The sequence below is a fragment of the Erigeron canadensis genome, chromosome 5 (assembly GCF_010389155.1).
Source record: "Erigeron canadensis isolate Cc75 chromosome 5, C_canadensis_v1, whole genome shotgun sequence".
Classification (NCBI taxonomy): Eukaryota; Viridiplantae; Streptophyta; class Magnoliopsida; order Asterales; family Asteraceae; genus Erigeron; species Erigeron canadensis.
Genome location: NC_057765.1, coordinates 19,883,626 through 19,899,591, shown reverse-complemented (window position 1 = coordinate 19,899,591; position 15,966 = coordinate 19,883,626). Strand labels below are relative to the sequence as shown.

General features: G+C 35.3%; 1 protein-coding gene and 1 pseudogene across 1 annotated transcript; both read right to left on the bottom strand.

Moving 5' to 3' along the window:
• Positions 1-497: 497 nt before the first annotated feature.
• LOC122601330 lies at positions 498-4,918 on the bottom strand. Its single transcript, XM_043774096.1, has 6 exons — positions 3,126-4,918; positions 2,525-3,041; positions 2,097-2,456; positions 1,801-2,033; positions 1,367-1,608; positions 498-1,183 (listed from the first exon to the last, which is right to left on the bottom strand). Exons 1-6 carry the CDS (start codon positions 4,916-4,918, stop codon positions 498-500), a joined length of 3,831 nt encoding a protein of 1,276 aa, XP_043630031.1.
• Positions 4,919-13,021: 8,103 nt separating this feature from the next.
• LOC122601329 lies at positions 13,022-14,577 on the bottom strand (annotated as a pseudogene).
• Between the last annotated feature and the right edge of the window lie 1,389 nt (positions 14,578-15,966).

Below are 15,966 nucleotides of genomic sequence, written 5' to 3'. Positions count from 1 at the left end.
GTTTAGTTAGTTTTACTTGTAAACAAAGAAAATAGTTAAGTTCACCTATCATGCTCATCTCATACTTTTTAGACTAAATCAGAAAACTTTTTGCAAAGTCTTTCACTGCTAGATCCAAATATGATATCATCTACATAAATTTTTACAAGCAGAATTTCACCTTTATATTTTCTCACAAACAAAGTCTTGTCAACATTACCTCTTTTGAACTTGTTTTCTAACAGAAATTTAGACAAAGTATCATACCATGCTCTTGGAGCTTGTTTGAGACCATAGAGAGCCTTATCAAGCTTAAACACATGGTTGGGAAACTTTGAGCTTTCAAAACCTGGAGGTTGTTCAGCATAGACTTCTTCTTCCAATTTCCCATTAAGAAATGCACTCTTCACATCCATTTGATAAACCTTGAACCCTTTGTGAGCTGAATAAGCCAAGAACATTCTGATGGCTTCCAATCTTGCCACAGGAGCAAAGGTTTCATCATAATCTATCCCATCTTATTGTCTGTATCCAAGAACAACCAATCTTGCCTTGTTTCTGGTCACCACTCCCCTTTCATCCATTTTGTTTCTGTAGACCCATTTGGTTCCAATCACAGTCTTATGATGAGGTATTGGAAGAAGTTTCCAAACCTTGTTTCTTTCAAACTGTGTTAGTTCATCTTGCATTGCATTTACCCAAGATGGATCTGCTAGAGTTTCATCAATCTCAGTGCGTTCCATTTTGCTTACAAAATTAACAAACATGCAAAAATTGCCTGTTGCCTTTCTTTTTGTTTTGACACCAGATAATGGATCACCAATGATTTGATTTATGGGATGACTCCTTGTCCATTTAGTAACATGTTGTGCAGGATTGGTTTCTTGGACAATGGGCTGATTCAGATTAGAAGGACCAGCCTGATCAACTTGAGGAACATGTAGATCAGCTTTTACCAGAACAGGATCTGAGTCAGCTTGGGAGTCATTTAATGAATTTTGAATATTTTCTTGAGTAGGAGTAGGATCAGCTTGCTCACAATCAAAGAAAGGAAGCTCTTCTTCTTCAATAATTTGCTCGCCCGGAGTTTGAGCATTCTTGTCTTCAATAGGTGGATTAGAGGGAGGCTCATTCTCAGGAAAAACCAGTTCTTCTAAGTTAATGTTTTCATCTTCAGGATGTGCATCAACTGGCTTAGAGCAACCTTCATCAATATTCACATTTACAGAGATTTCAATTGTTCTTGTTCTTTTGTTGTAAACTCTGTAGGCCTTCATCATTGTTGCATATCCAAGTAGGATACCTTCATCTGCTTTTTCTTCAAACTTTCCAAGATCGTCTTTCTGATTCAGAATGTAGCAAGGACTACCAAACATTCTTAGAAAACCAATTTCTAGTTTTCTCCCCCTAAGAAGTTCATATGCAGTCTTCTGGTGTCTTTTCACAATGAGAGATCTGTTTTGAGTGAAGCAGGCTATGTGAATGGCTTCAGCCCAAAAATGAGGTTTGACATTGTTTTGTGCCATCATGGATATGGAAGCTTCAATAAGGGTTCTATTTCTTCTTTCTGCAATACCATTCTGTTGAGGAGTTCTTGCAGCTGAGTACACTTGTGAAATACCTTTCTCACTACAGAATGAGTTGAGAGTGACATTTTTGAATTCAGTACCATTGTCACTCCTCAACTACCTAACAGGCCTTTTATAAAGTATTTCAACTTGCTTGATAAAATGAATAAAACTATCAGCAGCATCACTCTTTTGCTTCAAAAAGAAAAACCATGTATATCTTGAAAATTCATCAACAATGACCAAAGTATACCTCATTCCAATAAAGGAGGGAGTACTTATTGGTCCAAACAGATCCATGTGCAGCAAATCCAAACAACTGTCAATGGTTGAGCATGTTTTTGACTTAAAGGAAGCTTTGTGTTGTTTTCCTTTCTCACAAGGACCACACGTCTTGTCCTTCTCATACTTGATCACTGGCAGACCAGACACCAACTCCTTCTTGCACAGCTTGTTAATGTCTTTGAAGTTCATATGAGACAGCCTCTAATGCCACAACCAATTCAACTCATCTTGATTCTTTGACATGAAACACACTTCTTTTGTTACAGTGGCACTTCTCATGTCAAAAGAATATAAGGAATCATCTCTCTCTGCAATTAACACCACATTTCCTTCCAAATCCAAAACAATACCCTTATCAGCTCGGAATCTTACTTCATAGCCAGCATCACACAATTGACTCACACTAATCAGATTGTGCTTCAAACCATTTACATAAGAAACCCATCTGAAAATAAGGGGACCATTTGACAAAATTCCAAATCCTTCAGTTCTTCCTTGGGACTCATCTCCAAATATAACACTAGGACCAGCGCTTGTCCTAAAGTTACATAGCAGGGACTTACATCCGGTCATATGCTTAGAACACCCACTGTCCAAGTGCCAGGTATGTGCATCATGATAGCCCTGCATTTTGTAATAAGATATTAGTTCATTTTGGGAACCCATCCAAGGATGGGTTCACCAGAGCTGACCATAGGGTCTGACTCAGATTGGGAGACTGAACTGACATTCTTATCACATTTTGAGACCCATTGTTGCTTAATCTGACCCTTCCCAGATTTGAAATTCTTTTTAGCAACATTCAGAGTTTCCTTTTGTGCAAAACCTTTGCCATTTCCAGATTTCTTACATTCAGACCTTAATTTACTTTGATCAACAACATTGGGATCAGACACTTTTACAAGTAACTTTTTGTCATCAGAAATCTTACCTTTTCTGGACTCAACATATTTGGAAATCATTTTGTCATAGTCAAACTCAAGGTGGTTTGAACTAGACACAGATTTTGTTGGTGAAACATTTCCCTTAGAACCAGACTTCTCATTTTTCAACAGCTTACTTTTCCCTTTTGGAACGCTCTGATCTCTAATTTTCCTTTTGTTTCTTTTTGAAACATTATTTTTTGTCTTAGACTTTGGACTTGACACAGATTGAGTAATTGTTAACTTTGACATATCAAGAGTTTCCTCGGGTTTTAGTTTAATTACCCTATTAGATTCAGACACAGCTTCTACAATGATTTGTTCAATAACATCAGGATCATTGAACCCAATACCAGATTTCTAAACCAACCTGATTGGTTTAGAATTCTTTCCCTTGGATTGTATCTTGGGTGGTGAAGGCGGCTGATAACAAGGTTCCATGGCACAGACTTCTCTGATAGCAATAGCTCTATCATATTCACCATCAAAAATGGCTTGAACTTGATGAGGAACTTGTACATTGACACATTTTGCAGCTCTTTTAGAATTTGTATACCATGACTCAGTTATGTGTTTTATTTTCAAAAACTTTTCTTCTGAAGTTTTAGCTTCTTTGACCAAAATTGAGTTCAATTGTTTTTGTGCTTTAACTTCAGACTCTAACTTTTCAATGGTGAAATTCTTTGAGCTTATCTGTTGTTTTAATATTGAAATTTCCTTTTTAAGTTCTTGATTAAAATGTTTTTGTAACAGGACATCATCACCAAGTCTATTCAACCTTGACAGCTTTTCATTATCATACAGATCGGAAAAGATAGTTACCTCAGGTGGAGTGGTCTGACTAGTAGATGCTTTGTGAGCTGACTCAGCTTGCTCTTGCAGTTTGATGAGATCTTCTACAAACTTCTCTTTAGCCATGAGACATTTCTCATCAGTGTATACCTCATCCTCTGAAGAGGTAGCACTTTCAGCCCAATCTTTGGCTATCAGATTCTTCTCATCTTTCTCAATCTTCTTACTCAACTCAACAACTTGTGCTTTGAGATCTTTGTATTTAGTCTTGAGTTTTGAATATTTTACACTTCTTCCACCTTTGGATGACATAGCTTGTAAAGACTCTTTGGATCTACAATCACCAGCCATATGTCCAGTCTTACCACACTTGTAGCAAGTGACTTTGGACATATCATAAGACTTCTTAGTCTTATCAGCTTGTCCACTTTTTCCTTTTCCTTTGAACTTACCAAAAGATCTCCTTATCCTATCAGCCAACATAGCCACTTCATTGGCTATCTCCTCACCATCAGATTCATCACATTCAGATTCAGAACAAACAGAGTTAGTGTTAGAAATCACAGGTACAGATCTATTGACACAGGGAATGATCTCATTAGATATTGAGCTAGGGTGTTCAGTCATGGAAGCAACAAGTGCAGTAGGAGGCAGACTATAAGAATCACCCATAGCAATCAACTTTTTAACCTCTGAACACTCTTGGTTATGGAGCAAACCAAAAAGTCCAGGGAGATCAAGATCATGATACACAGAACTTAGTTTCACAGAAGAAATATAATTGTTCCACTTTGGTGGTAATGAATCTAAAAATTTTCTTTTCAAAACTTCATTTTTCTTAGTAATACCAACAGCAGCTAGATTATTAACCAAAGAATTAAAACGGGTATGAGTGTCAGTTGAGGATTCATTTCTCAAAGAGAAAAATCTCTCATACCTCCTGGTTAAAGTGGTAATGGTAGATTCCATAGAGGTAGGGCATCCTTCAAACATGACAGTCAAAGTACCCCACATTTTCTTAGTTGTAAAATACATTTTAATAGAATGGTAAATATCTTTGGGTACAACTTGAACAATGAAGTTACGTGCCTTCACATCCAAGTTAGCCAATCTCCTATCCTCATCCCCCCAATCTGCCCTATCCTTAACAATGGTTTTTATTGTGGCAGGGATGGTTGGTTGACCATCTCTGACCACTGCATCTACAACAAGAGTTTGTTTAGGAATGTAAGGACCATCTGTCAGGATATCAGGCATATTGTTATCCATGGATTCAAGCAATAAAGACATACGACCTTTCCACCCACTAAAATCATCTTTGTCAAACATGGGTGGTCTGGTAGAAGAACCATTATCAACATAAGATGACATTTTGCTTTACTATAAGGAAAATAAGCAAGGATCAAGTCAAGTTAATTCTTAACCTGGCTCTGATACCACTTATTATGTCCCAGAAGTTTATCAATATACCAAAGTATAGTGAACACAAATAGTTGTAGAGGGGGGTGAATACAACTTTTCCCTAATTCTTAACTATCTTTTGAAATAAAGCTTTAAAGATTCAGATTGCAAAATATAAATTTTAAGTAACTAGAATCAATAAAATAGTAAAGCAGTAAACAATTATTCTTGAACGCAAATTGTGGTTTTCAAATGTAATCCTTTATTAAGATATAATCTATACAAAGAATTACAGGGTTGTTGCAGAAACAAGATAACCTACAATATCTAAACAACCCCTGAAATGACAAACAACAATCAATAAGTTCTTGCTCAAGAGAAGCAGCCTAAGCTGACTTCTTACAGGCTAAGTTGTGTGTAAGAGCAGAAAAAACTTGTACAAAGAATGATTCTAAGGAAATGTCACACTATGAATACAAGGAATGTGGCTTTTATAGGCGAAAACCATTATTCTCTTGATATCCAATTAAGCCACGTATTCTTCTTCTGTTGGACAATCAAAGGAATATTTGATCGTGCCTTCATCGTACTTGTGGTCCCCAAAAACTGCAGCACGATATTTTGATCTTCTAATAAGAGTATGGACACGCATATGTATATGTGTCACCAACCTAGATTCTAGAAACCTTCCTAGTCACGTTATTTGTTCTTATCAACAAAATCTAGGTTGTCATTCTTCACTTGATTGTCAGACACAGATTACTCGTTTGTCAGGAGCAAATATGTCCAAGTGTTTTTAAGCAGACTGCTAATCCGAAGCTGACTTCCACTATCAGCTTGGTCTTCTATCTTCAATCCTCCTCTTCGACTTGGATTGAATGCTATGACCAATTGATGCAGCTTGAACAACACTTTCTTCCATTGGATAAACAATTAAAATATATGAAGCATGATCTGGGTCAGTTACAGATCGCAAACTGTGTCAGCTTAGTCTGAGTGTTTATACATCAGATTTGTCATCACCAAATTTACAAATAGCATTAGAACTCAACAGTTTCCAATTCCAAAATTTGGGGAAGGGGGGGGGGGGCAAAACTTCCACTGGGTTTTTCACCTTAACTCAACTTGCCCATTAAGTTATAAACCCTAAGAATTAAGCCTATAAATATATGGCTAAGTTTAGGGTTTTTCCATAAGTTATTTGTGAATTAAAACCCTAACAATTAATTTCTCTCCTCTCCCTCTCGTTCTATTCGGTCGAAACCCATTCCTCAACGGGTTTTCGATTTTCGACTTTCTTATACAAAGGGTATCACACAATGGCTTTGTGAGTTCCTGATCAAGTACTAGCATACACCATAGGATGTCAACTATGCAATCGTAGAGAGGTTTTACTTTAAACCCTAACTTATTATAATAATCTTATTATTATTTTATTGGAAGCTAAGCTAAAAGGTACACTTTCAATTTCCTGCTTTCTTAATTATTATATTGCATATACGTTTCTTTCCGCTGCGTTCTCGTGATTGTTTATTTGATAATATGCTTATATCCTAAAAGGGATAAGTGCGCCAAAATGTATATAAGTGAGACCGAAAAGTTATAGCGTCCACGAACTTTTCAGAATCTCTATTGTATGCACGGACTTAGTAAAAATGTTCAAATCATGTAACGTGATATACGTGGTACCTCATATGAGGTGTCACGTGTTAATTTTTCATTGGTCAATCATAGTTAATTACACAATTTGAACATTTTTACAAAGTTCATGTATACAATAGAGTTTGTAAATAGTTCGTGCATATTATAACTTTTCGATCTTAGTTATCTACTGTTTCACGCACTTATCCCTATTATATAATATTATGAGTCACGTTTGTTGTGTACAGCTAAAAAGATAGCATATGAATCACCTCCGATCATTTTATTGTCTTTCAAACTTATTAATTACTTCTATTGTCTATATATTGTCGGTCTGGCCATATACTACGCAAAACAATTGTAAATTGTGGTAAATATATTTGAAAAACTAATACCTTGACAGTGAAATAATGGTGTATGTTTATCTAAAGAAAATGATGCCTTGAAGGATCCATAAGATATTTCTAAGTTAAAAAGTGTTGTGTTTAAAAAAATAAAAAAGAGAAAGAAATAAGATGTATTTTTCTTTTTTTTTTTTTTTGTGTTGATATGATGAAAGGGAGAAATACATTAAAGGGAAGTAACTAATCATTTCAGTTGTGAAACAATCATGGAAAAGTAGGCAGGCAACACTGAGTACTTGTACAATCTTGAGAAAAAGATTCCTGTGGTGGCTCTAAACAAAGCTATTTCCTTTACCCATACCAACTTTCTTTATACCCTATAAAACACATTTCTGCTAAAACAACTTATAGCCAATGCAACAAAAACTTGTACTTTTATCCCTGCTTTCACTCTCTGGAATAGTGGCTAGCCAAAAGAACAACAGTTTCTCTTTTATATCAGAAGATATGAAGCTTTTGTCTGATCCTTCTTTCTGGTTGGTGTCCTAGGCATCCTTAATTTTACGTGTTTTTTAGCTGTAAAATGACTTTTTATGTGTTTAAGTTGTAACCAACCATCAATAGATAAAATAGTATTGAGGGACTTATAACTTTAATTTAAGGCGTTGGTTCAAATTTAGATGTGAGTAAAATGCTCCTAGAGATGTGAGTTTTTTATAAATATCAGTTTGCTCTAAAATCTGAGTTTAGTATATTAAGATTTAAGAATCAATGCCGCTGAACCTAATTTACAGTTGTAAAATCACACGATTTATACGAAGTCATATCACGTACTATACCTTTATCTGACCTATACATCTACTGTATTAATCTTTTAAGCTTTGTACGTGCGTGCACATTTTAACTGGCGTAAAAATGGAGAAAATTGATGGTTGTTGAAATAGTTGTTACAATGCACTTATATCCGAAGAGGCATGAAAGCTTAATGAAACATATGTGAATATGAAAATCATGATACAGCTTTTAAGCTTTGTGCGTGCTCAATGACGATAGATGCATTCACCATAGTTTTAGCACTACGTCAAAGTCATGTCAAATACATTATTGTTGTTAAGTTGTTCTTCCTGGTTTTATTGTGATGGGAATGGAAGTTGACTTCCCATCTCAACTTCAATGATAGTCAATGTTTTGTCAGTTTTATTCTTTTCCCTTGTCATGGTTCATAAATGTATTCAAATTTAATTAACATGTCTCATCCAATGACATCTTTTGTGCCTAGAAGAGCTATTTGTTAACAATCGCTAATTCGAAGTGGCAAGATAGCGAGTTACGTTGATTTGAGCTAGAGGTTTAAAGAAGTTTAGATGGAAATTTTTACGTTTAGGATGGGTCGAAACGGACCAAGTCAGGTTCAGGGCACCAAAATCATAATAGAAATGCATGACTGTCACTTGAAGTTACAAGAAAAAAAATGGTTTAAATATTCAAACATTTACCCAATCGTGTCTTCAACGAGACAGTATGAGAAAAGTGATATAAACAGTCTTACTTCTACCCGAAAGTAAAGAGACTGCCTCCAGAAACTCTTCGGTCATATTGCAAATCAAACTTTGGTTTCATCTTTCAATGCTTGTTCTAAATAATGATAATATAAAAAACCTATAATAAAATGACATTGGTGGTTGTATGTATTACAACTTTCAATCCGTTTGACTCTTTCCTACTTTTACCAGAATTTTTCATATTATCAGAATAAAACCTAATTAATCGATCATTTACAATGAAAACAAATGAAATCGTCAAATACAGCTGGGTAAATACACACAAGTAATAGTACTTAAAGGAGATGTTTATGCCCTAATAGTGGAGCATAATTTCCCCCTAGAGTATTGTTGTTTGTAAAAACAAGTTAGAATATATATTGTCAAAAGAAGATAGTTGTGACCTAATTGAAATCATATCAATAGACCCCGCTTTTCCTTACTATAATTGATGGTGAGTTAATCATCACGTATAATAGTCGTACGTATTAGTGTCGCGGTGTTGATGTCATTTGGAAAAAAAGTGTTAGCTTTAGAAGATTTATATGAGTTAATATGAAATGATTGAAATCCAAATGAGTTTTGACTAGTAGTGACCCTACTACACACCTTCTAAATTTCTAATAACCCACAACAAATATATGACTCATTAGCTAGCACTTGACTCAAATGGGAAAATTCCAACTGCAATGTTTATCATTACTTGAAAAATGTAATTATCACACTTGAAACATATTTTGGTAATATTATGGCAAGTAATGAGTATGTGCAACCACTACCTTGTTATAGAATCCTAAAGCATCATATAATCACTATGTTCTTTTGAATCCACTACCTCCAAGATACACATTTTTTTTCTGCAAAGTAGTATATTATCTTTATATACAGATATTCTAAAATGGGGTCAAAGTTCTTGTGTCTAAACATATGTATTCAAGATTTGAGGGGCCATATTCCTAAACATGGCCGGGTTTGCACTACTTTTAAAAAATATGTTTTCAATATGCACAATGCACTTTTATAACAATTGAGACTCAATTGAGACTATCTACATCTAACACCTTTCATACCATGTTTTTGAAGGGTTTGAACATTGTTGTTATTGTACTTCAATAATCTGAGTATTTGACGTCTATAGTAATGATAAACGGCTCGTCTCGCCGAACTGGAGAAAAAAAAGAATCAAGGTCACATATTAGAATTGTAATTTTTGGCTTCTAAAAAGGACTTTAAGTAAATCAGGATAACAGAAAATTGAGCACCAAAATGGTGATACAGGAAAATATATATACATATGTAAACCAAGAATAATGACTCTTGCTATAAAAAAACATGATACATTTGTATCTGCTTTGTGAAGTGGCAATAGACGATTTGGCTAATTGAGATTAAATCTCCTTGCTTCTGACTATATAATTCATACTCCATATTTTCATTTTTCAGAGCAAAGAAATCACAATTTTAGCAACATTGACGTAGCTAAAATGCCAATGATGTGATCTAGAGCATGAGATAGCTAATGAGAGTTAAGCTAGACTTAAGTTACAGGACTCAACTTGATAACACGGCCTGCTTCACTCCTGGAAAGAAGAGTGCGAAAACTGGCATTTTGACCGCACTACTATGAAGTGGGATGAATCGGGTTGTTTGTTATTTCCAACACATCAAACAGATTAAATTTAAATCTAGATAAATAAGAAAGTGTTCTCCAATAAATGCTTAAAACATCCCAAACTCAGCCCCGTCTTGGCATCTGATAAATGCTTAAACCTTACTTATAACATTCAAAAACACGGACAAAAAAGTGTTGACGTGGCAGGCCAAACTCAGCCCCGTCTGGGCATCTGATATGTCTTACGAATTTACTCATTTTGACATGAACTGCATCTTCATAAATCCTAATTTACTCTTAATAATCTCTTTGTTTATCTATAGCCAAACATCAAAACCTACAAACGATCTTTGGTAGAAGTCAAGGTTACACTCAAATAGAAGCATAGATCTAGGCGTAATAAAATAAGACCCTCTATCCTAACTAATTAAGTGTTCTCTTGTCAGAAAATTATAAGAAGCAAACAAATCTTAATATTAACCCATAAGCAGCCCGGGTGAGTTGACCCTGTAAAGAACACTATTCTGTCATCTTTTTATTTTATTTTATTAAACTACTAATCAAACTCGAAAACTGTAGAAGGATATAAGGGTTGTAAGATTGGAAACACTATCCCAAAAAAGACGGGGAAGTGATGTGACACTTACGTGGCTGAAACGTTAGAAAGACAATGGTTGAGTTTCTTATGCTCTTATTGAGGCCTTCTTATGTAGCAAGCATACTTGATATTACAAATTCCCGCTTTGGAAATTAACTTTTTAAGTTCTTGTTGTATCATGTAATTCGAAAATGTTTTCAATAATATGTTATATATTTTACGAATATTCACAAAAAGCTAACCAAAGTGACTTGTATACCAATTTGAATTTGAAGAGATAGATAAGAGTACGAAGATGGACATTGTAGCCATAGCCGATGTATGTTGTGAAACACGCATTTACCTTTTATGAATTGGATATTCTCGGAGGCACACTGTGTATAAGAACTTTGCAATAACCCATTGTAGAGGTGACAATTTTGACCCATTTAGTTATGAATGGTGGATTGTTTAGGCTATATCGTATGTCTAACGGGACATTGGTCTTCTTTCAAAAAAAATTGAATATAATTGTAACAACCTAATTTTTGCTATCAATTTGACACACTAGTTACCTATAAAAATGCAAAAACTATTTTTGGTTAACCCAGAGTCGACCTGATTAAGAATTTCTGTTTCCAACAGGTACGGAACTGCCCATCTCTAAACAAATGGTAATGTGGTCCTTAACATATGTGCTATGTTATGCTGTATGAGTACTTGAAAGATAGGCAATTCCTAGAAAACCCATAAAACCAGTCAAAGTTACTATAAAGGGCCCTGAAAGTGGTTCCAAAATCTTATTTTAACACATGATCATCTGCAAATTTTAACTATCTGCTAAAAGTTAATATTATAGAAGGAGATAGATAACAGTTTTGTACAAATCATCATCTTCTTAAATATTAAAGTATCTGCTGTATAAAAGTTTAACTCTAGAAATGAAATGTTAACTACTAAGGTATGGGCTGTATCATTGTGTGTGCTTAAAAACTGGACTCAAGCCCAAGTTGCATATATCGGAATCCTACAAGAATGTTCAAACCAAAGAACTAGTCAAACCGTTGATTCATGTGTTTTTCCTACAAAGTGATGTATTATAAGCGTAGTTTTTAAATATGTGTTTTGACTCTTCCTTAAGTCAAAAAATATTATGTGCTTTATTAGCAGTTATATAAACCAGTATAACATCTGACATAAGTCAATCTAGTACGCATAGTTTACTCATCTATATTATATTAGCAAGCTATATATATGACTTGTCTCTTCACAGGTATAATATGCTACGTTATGCGCCTTCTCTCATTGCTGCATCGGCAATTTTCGTAGCAAGATTTTTACTTACTCCATCACGAAACCATGGAATTTAATTCTGAGGAATTATACTCTGTACCAACCATCAGATTTACAAGAATGTGTCAAGGCCCTGCACGCACTTGTTTGTAAATGCCCTCATTTTAAGTTGCAAACAATCAGAGAAAAGTACAATCAACGTAGGTACAAACGTGTAGCAAAGATGACACATGACATGCTATTAATATATGTTATATTTTGATTTTCATAGATTTGAAATGATGATAGTTTGATAGCAGCCTAAATTCTAAAGAACTCGACCAAATAGTAACTCCAATGGCATCGCAATTTGTCACTTTAGGAGATTGTCAAGCCAATCAATAAGAGGTATGAGTTTTTTCCCATAGTTTGAACTTTGAAATATGGTGTCCAGAGATTTTTTGTACCATTTCTACATTTTGATAGAATCTTGTCTATTTTAAATTTTGTAATCAAATTGATGGGTAGGGTAACCAGCCAAAATGAGCAGGCCTCCCAAAATGAGTCATGTTTGGCATCGTCTGATGTGGATGGATCAACATAGTACGCCGCTGCATTTAGAACAGAAAGTGTCAGGTCATCTACATGTAGATGCTGATTGGGGTGGATATAAGAGATGGTTCAACTTTTTTCCTTCACTCAAGGTCGTTCAGGACCAGGACGACGCACAACAAGGTAAGATGGTGATAGGTTTACAGAGAAAACCTACAAACTCTCAAGGATAGTAACCAGTAGAGTGGGTGAGAGTGTGAGACTCCAAGAACAAGAGACAATAAGAGACTTTACTTTCGTATTATTATGCATGAACCTGTATGAGGAGTGGTCTGTCTTCTAGTAAGTCATAATGTCAGATCGTATCGGATGGACAGATGGTGTGTCTAGGATTAAAAAAAAAAATGATGTGACATTTATGTTGTGTTCAGGATCTTCCAAAATGGGTGGTTCACCCGCGATGATTCCATGCTACCCACAAAGCTGGTGGTTGCCCTGGATTAGTTGGGTTATAAAGCGGGTCAGATACCTATGTTAACAAAAAACATAATCTTCCTCGTTAACATCTTTTTTAATCTGTTGGGTTAAATAACAACTCCACATTCGTCATTGCTAATCAACTGCGAAGATCTTATGCTAACAAAAGTTGCTCCTAAATCTGTAGTTCTGTACAACACAAAATACATGTGAAAAAATTCTTAGAGATCTAGGACTCAGGCTACACTGAATGATAGAAAAGGAAGCCATATTCAGTTGTCTACTCGTGTTAACTTTATTCCTCATTGTTACTCCAAAAAATAGATGGCAACAAATGATTTCTAGTCCTTCATTAGTCTCAAACCTTGATAAACGGCACCGAGACATAAATCATCCACATTGTTAACACTTCGATACCCATTTATCTCTCTTAAGCCTGACAACTCGCGAAGATACCCATTTAACACTCCTCCTCTGTATAAAAGGTTTTGTCTTCAGTACGAACTGCTATACGTCCGGATTCATCGTAGTTGCAAATCTTTATAGAGACTCCTGCATGGAAGAATACCAACCCGAATCGACCAATTTATCTCTCAAGATGATGTTTTTTCAAGCCTATTAGAGATTAAAAAAGATGAAAGAGAAGATTACCAACCCGAATCGACCAATTTACAAGTAAACGGATGAAATTGCCACATCCACATGAGATACGTTAGCTATGTATATAGATACTGTAGGAGTACCTTCATCTAGGTGAAGATGGTAAGTCCCCACAGGAATGCTCCTGTCTAGTGCATGGATGATACTCTCTTCATCTTCCAACCAAAATGCCCGTTTTGATCTTAAGCCAAAAGCAGATTTTATTGCCTCTTTTATTGCTTTTGCTGATCCATCAACACCAATCCTTTTTGTCTACTCTCCACATTTCACAGTTATTATCCTCCCATAAGACGACTGACCTTCAGCACCTGCAGAATGCTCAGAAAGATGCTAAAAAGCTGAGGGTGGATCTATTTAGCAATCCATGAAAACTCAGCCCCTTGTTTCTAATACAAGGACCTTAGTAGAGGTGACAAAATGGGCCATCTGCTCGTAGCCATCTGCTCATAAAGGTTGGTTGGGTTGGGTCAATAGGATTTAGTTTAGACCTTTGTCAACACAAATTGAGTTAACCCGCCTGCACTTTTCTGTCCTTTGGTCACACTTACCATGATCATAATAATATACTCTAATTAAAAAAGTAATCCTTTTCTTTTTTTCATAAAAACGAACACTACATGTCTAAATATACCTTGGATAAATTTTTAAACGTTTCAAAAATTTCATGCCGTTTCATATTTGGACTTTTCTTTCCCCCTCAAACCATTGGCACCCAAGTATAACCATGCTTGAACATCTTCCATATAAATAGACCACAACCGCCCTTTCTAGTGCATATTTTTTATGATTCAAGAGCTATCATTTGCATCAGATGGCCGGAAAATAAAGTATATACCATTTCCAGGGTTTTCTCTCCAGTTCCAAGGGGGGACACCATGTGCAGCAACTGCTTCATCTGTAGTGATGACAAGAGGATCACCATCATTATCCAAAGGCGTTTCAATATTCACTGTTTACTGGTCATTATCTGAACACCAAATAGTATAATTTATAGAAAACTGATCATTAGGAAGAAGTATGAAACAACATCATATATTATTTATCACTTTGCAAGCATTACGCTTAATCATATGTATAAGCATGTTGACAGTGGGTGGAAGTTTGGCGAGTGACGTACAGGTGTGGTGCCACACATGACCACCACTGCCATAAAAAAAATGCGGCAAAGGGATTGAGTTGAGAGTAACTACCCCGTGCGTGGGTGACCATCACCTACATTTTTATTTTCTTTTTTTATTTATTATAAGGTATAATGTAGTATGAGGGGTGGTGGGGATGGGTTGTCATCAAATAGTAAAATGTGATATGAGGATAACTGAGGTAGCATAAAAGAATTGGTTGAGAATGAGGAGTGAAAAATAGTAAGGGGGGTGTTACTAACAAAATTTCAACGCATAATTATGGTCGTTATTCCATCAAAATTTCAACACATCACAAAAATAAAAAGGAGGCGTCATTGAAAGTATATCCACAACAAAAATCATAGCAATGCACTTGGAATACACAATTATATTAGTTTATTGACTAATATAGTTATATAAATACATACCATATAATATAATATATCACAATATACAAATAACTGAAATACGAACACTTAGCAAAACTGAACTTTAACACTTGGCAAGACTAAATGTGTAAAACTATAAATGAGCATCAAGCACCACTAGCAACTGTGCATAAATCAATGTTACAGAAAGGCACAATCGCGCCACAAACATGTGCAAACTTTAGTGCATACCTTAATAAGCTTCTTCACGTCCTGCAAAATACATTCTAGATGTAAGAAGACCTCACAATATAAGAACGGATATTATCATCAGAAAGTGAAGAAACAAATCACGGGGCCCTGTTTTCATATGAGCATAATGTCTGCCTTGAAGAGCTCAACATTTATAGCTAGACTACCAAGGAGCTGCCTGTACAAATCAAATAAGACTGATCAAGTGTCCGATAAAGATTAAACACAATATTGTATCTATAAATCGTATGGTTAATTCATCTCTATATTGGTTTTGGAACTCCACGTTGTATTGTAAATGGTACACATAGGCACATACCTTTCTATAGGAAGAATATGTGGAAATTGCATCACTATGAGCTTCAGACAAGTTACGGAGTAGTCCATTGTTCTTTCAGAAGCTAAGTAGAGTTTATACCCCTTTTTAACTTCTTCTGCTTCCCTGCTTTTATAGCAAGTCTCAGCTGTGGCTCAATGAACTTAACTACCTGAACAATATAAATTGTGTCTCTTAAATTATAACTAGTGCATGTTGTTTTTTATAACAGTCAATGACTTTGACTTACCTAGGGGTGAGAAAACTTAAATGCAGCTTCAAGGT

Bases quoted from the DNA above. Each gene is read 5' to 3' on its own strand.
- LOC122601330 (XM_043774096.1), bottom strand. From the start codon at position 4,918: ATGTCATCTTATGTTGATAATGGTTCTTCTACCAGACCACCCATGTTT. The intron at 2,034-2,096 runs GTAACAAAAGAA...TTGTGGCATTAG, and splicing joins TTGACATGAGAAGTGCCACT to AGGCTGTCTCATATGAACTT. The intron at 1,609-1,800 runs GTATACTTTGGT...CTCATTCTGTAG, and splicing joins CCCTCCTTTATTGGAATGAG to TGAGAAAGGTATTTCACAAG.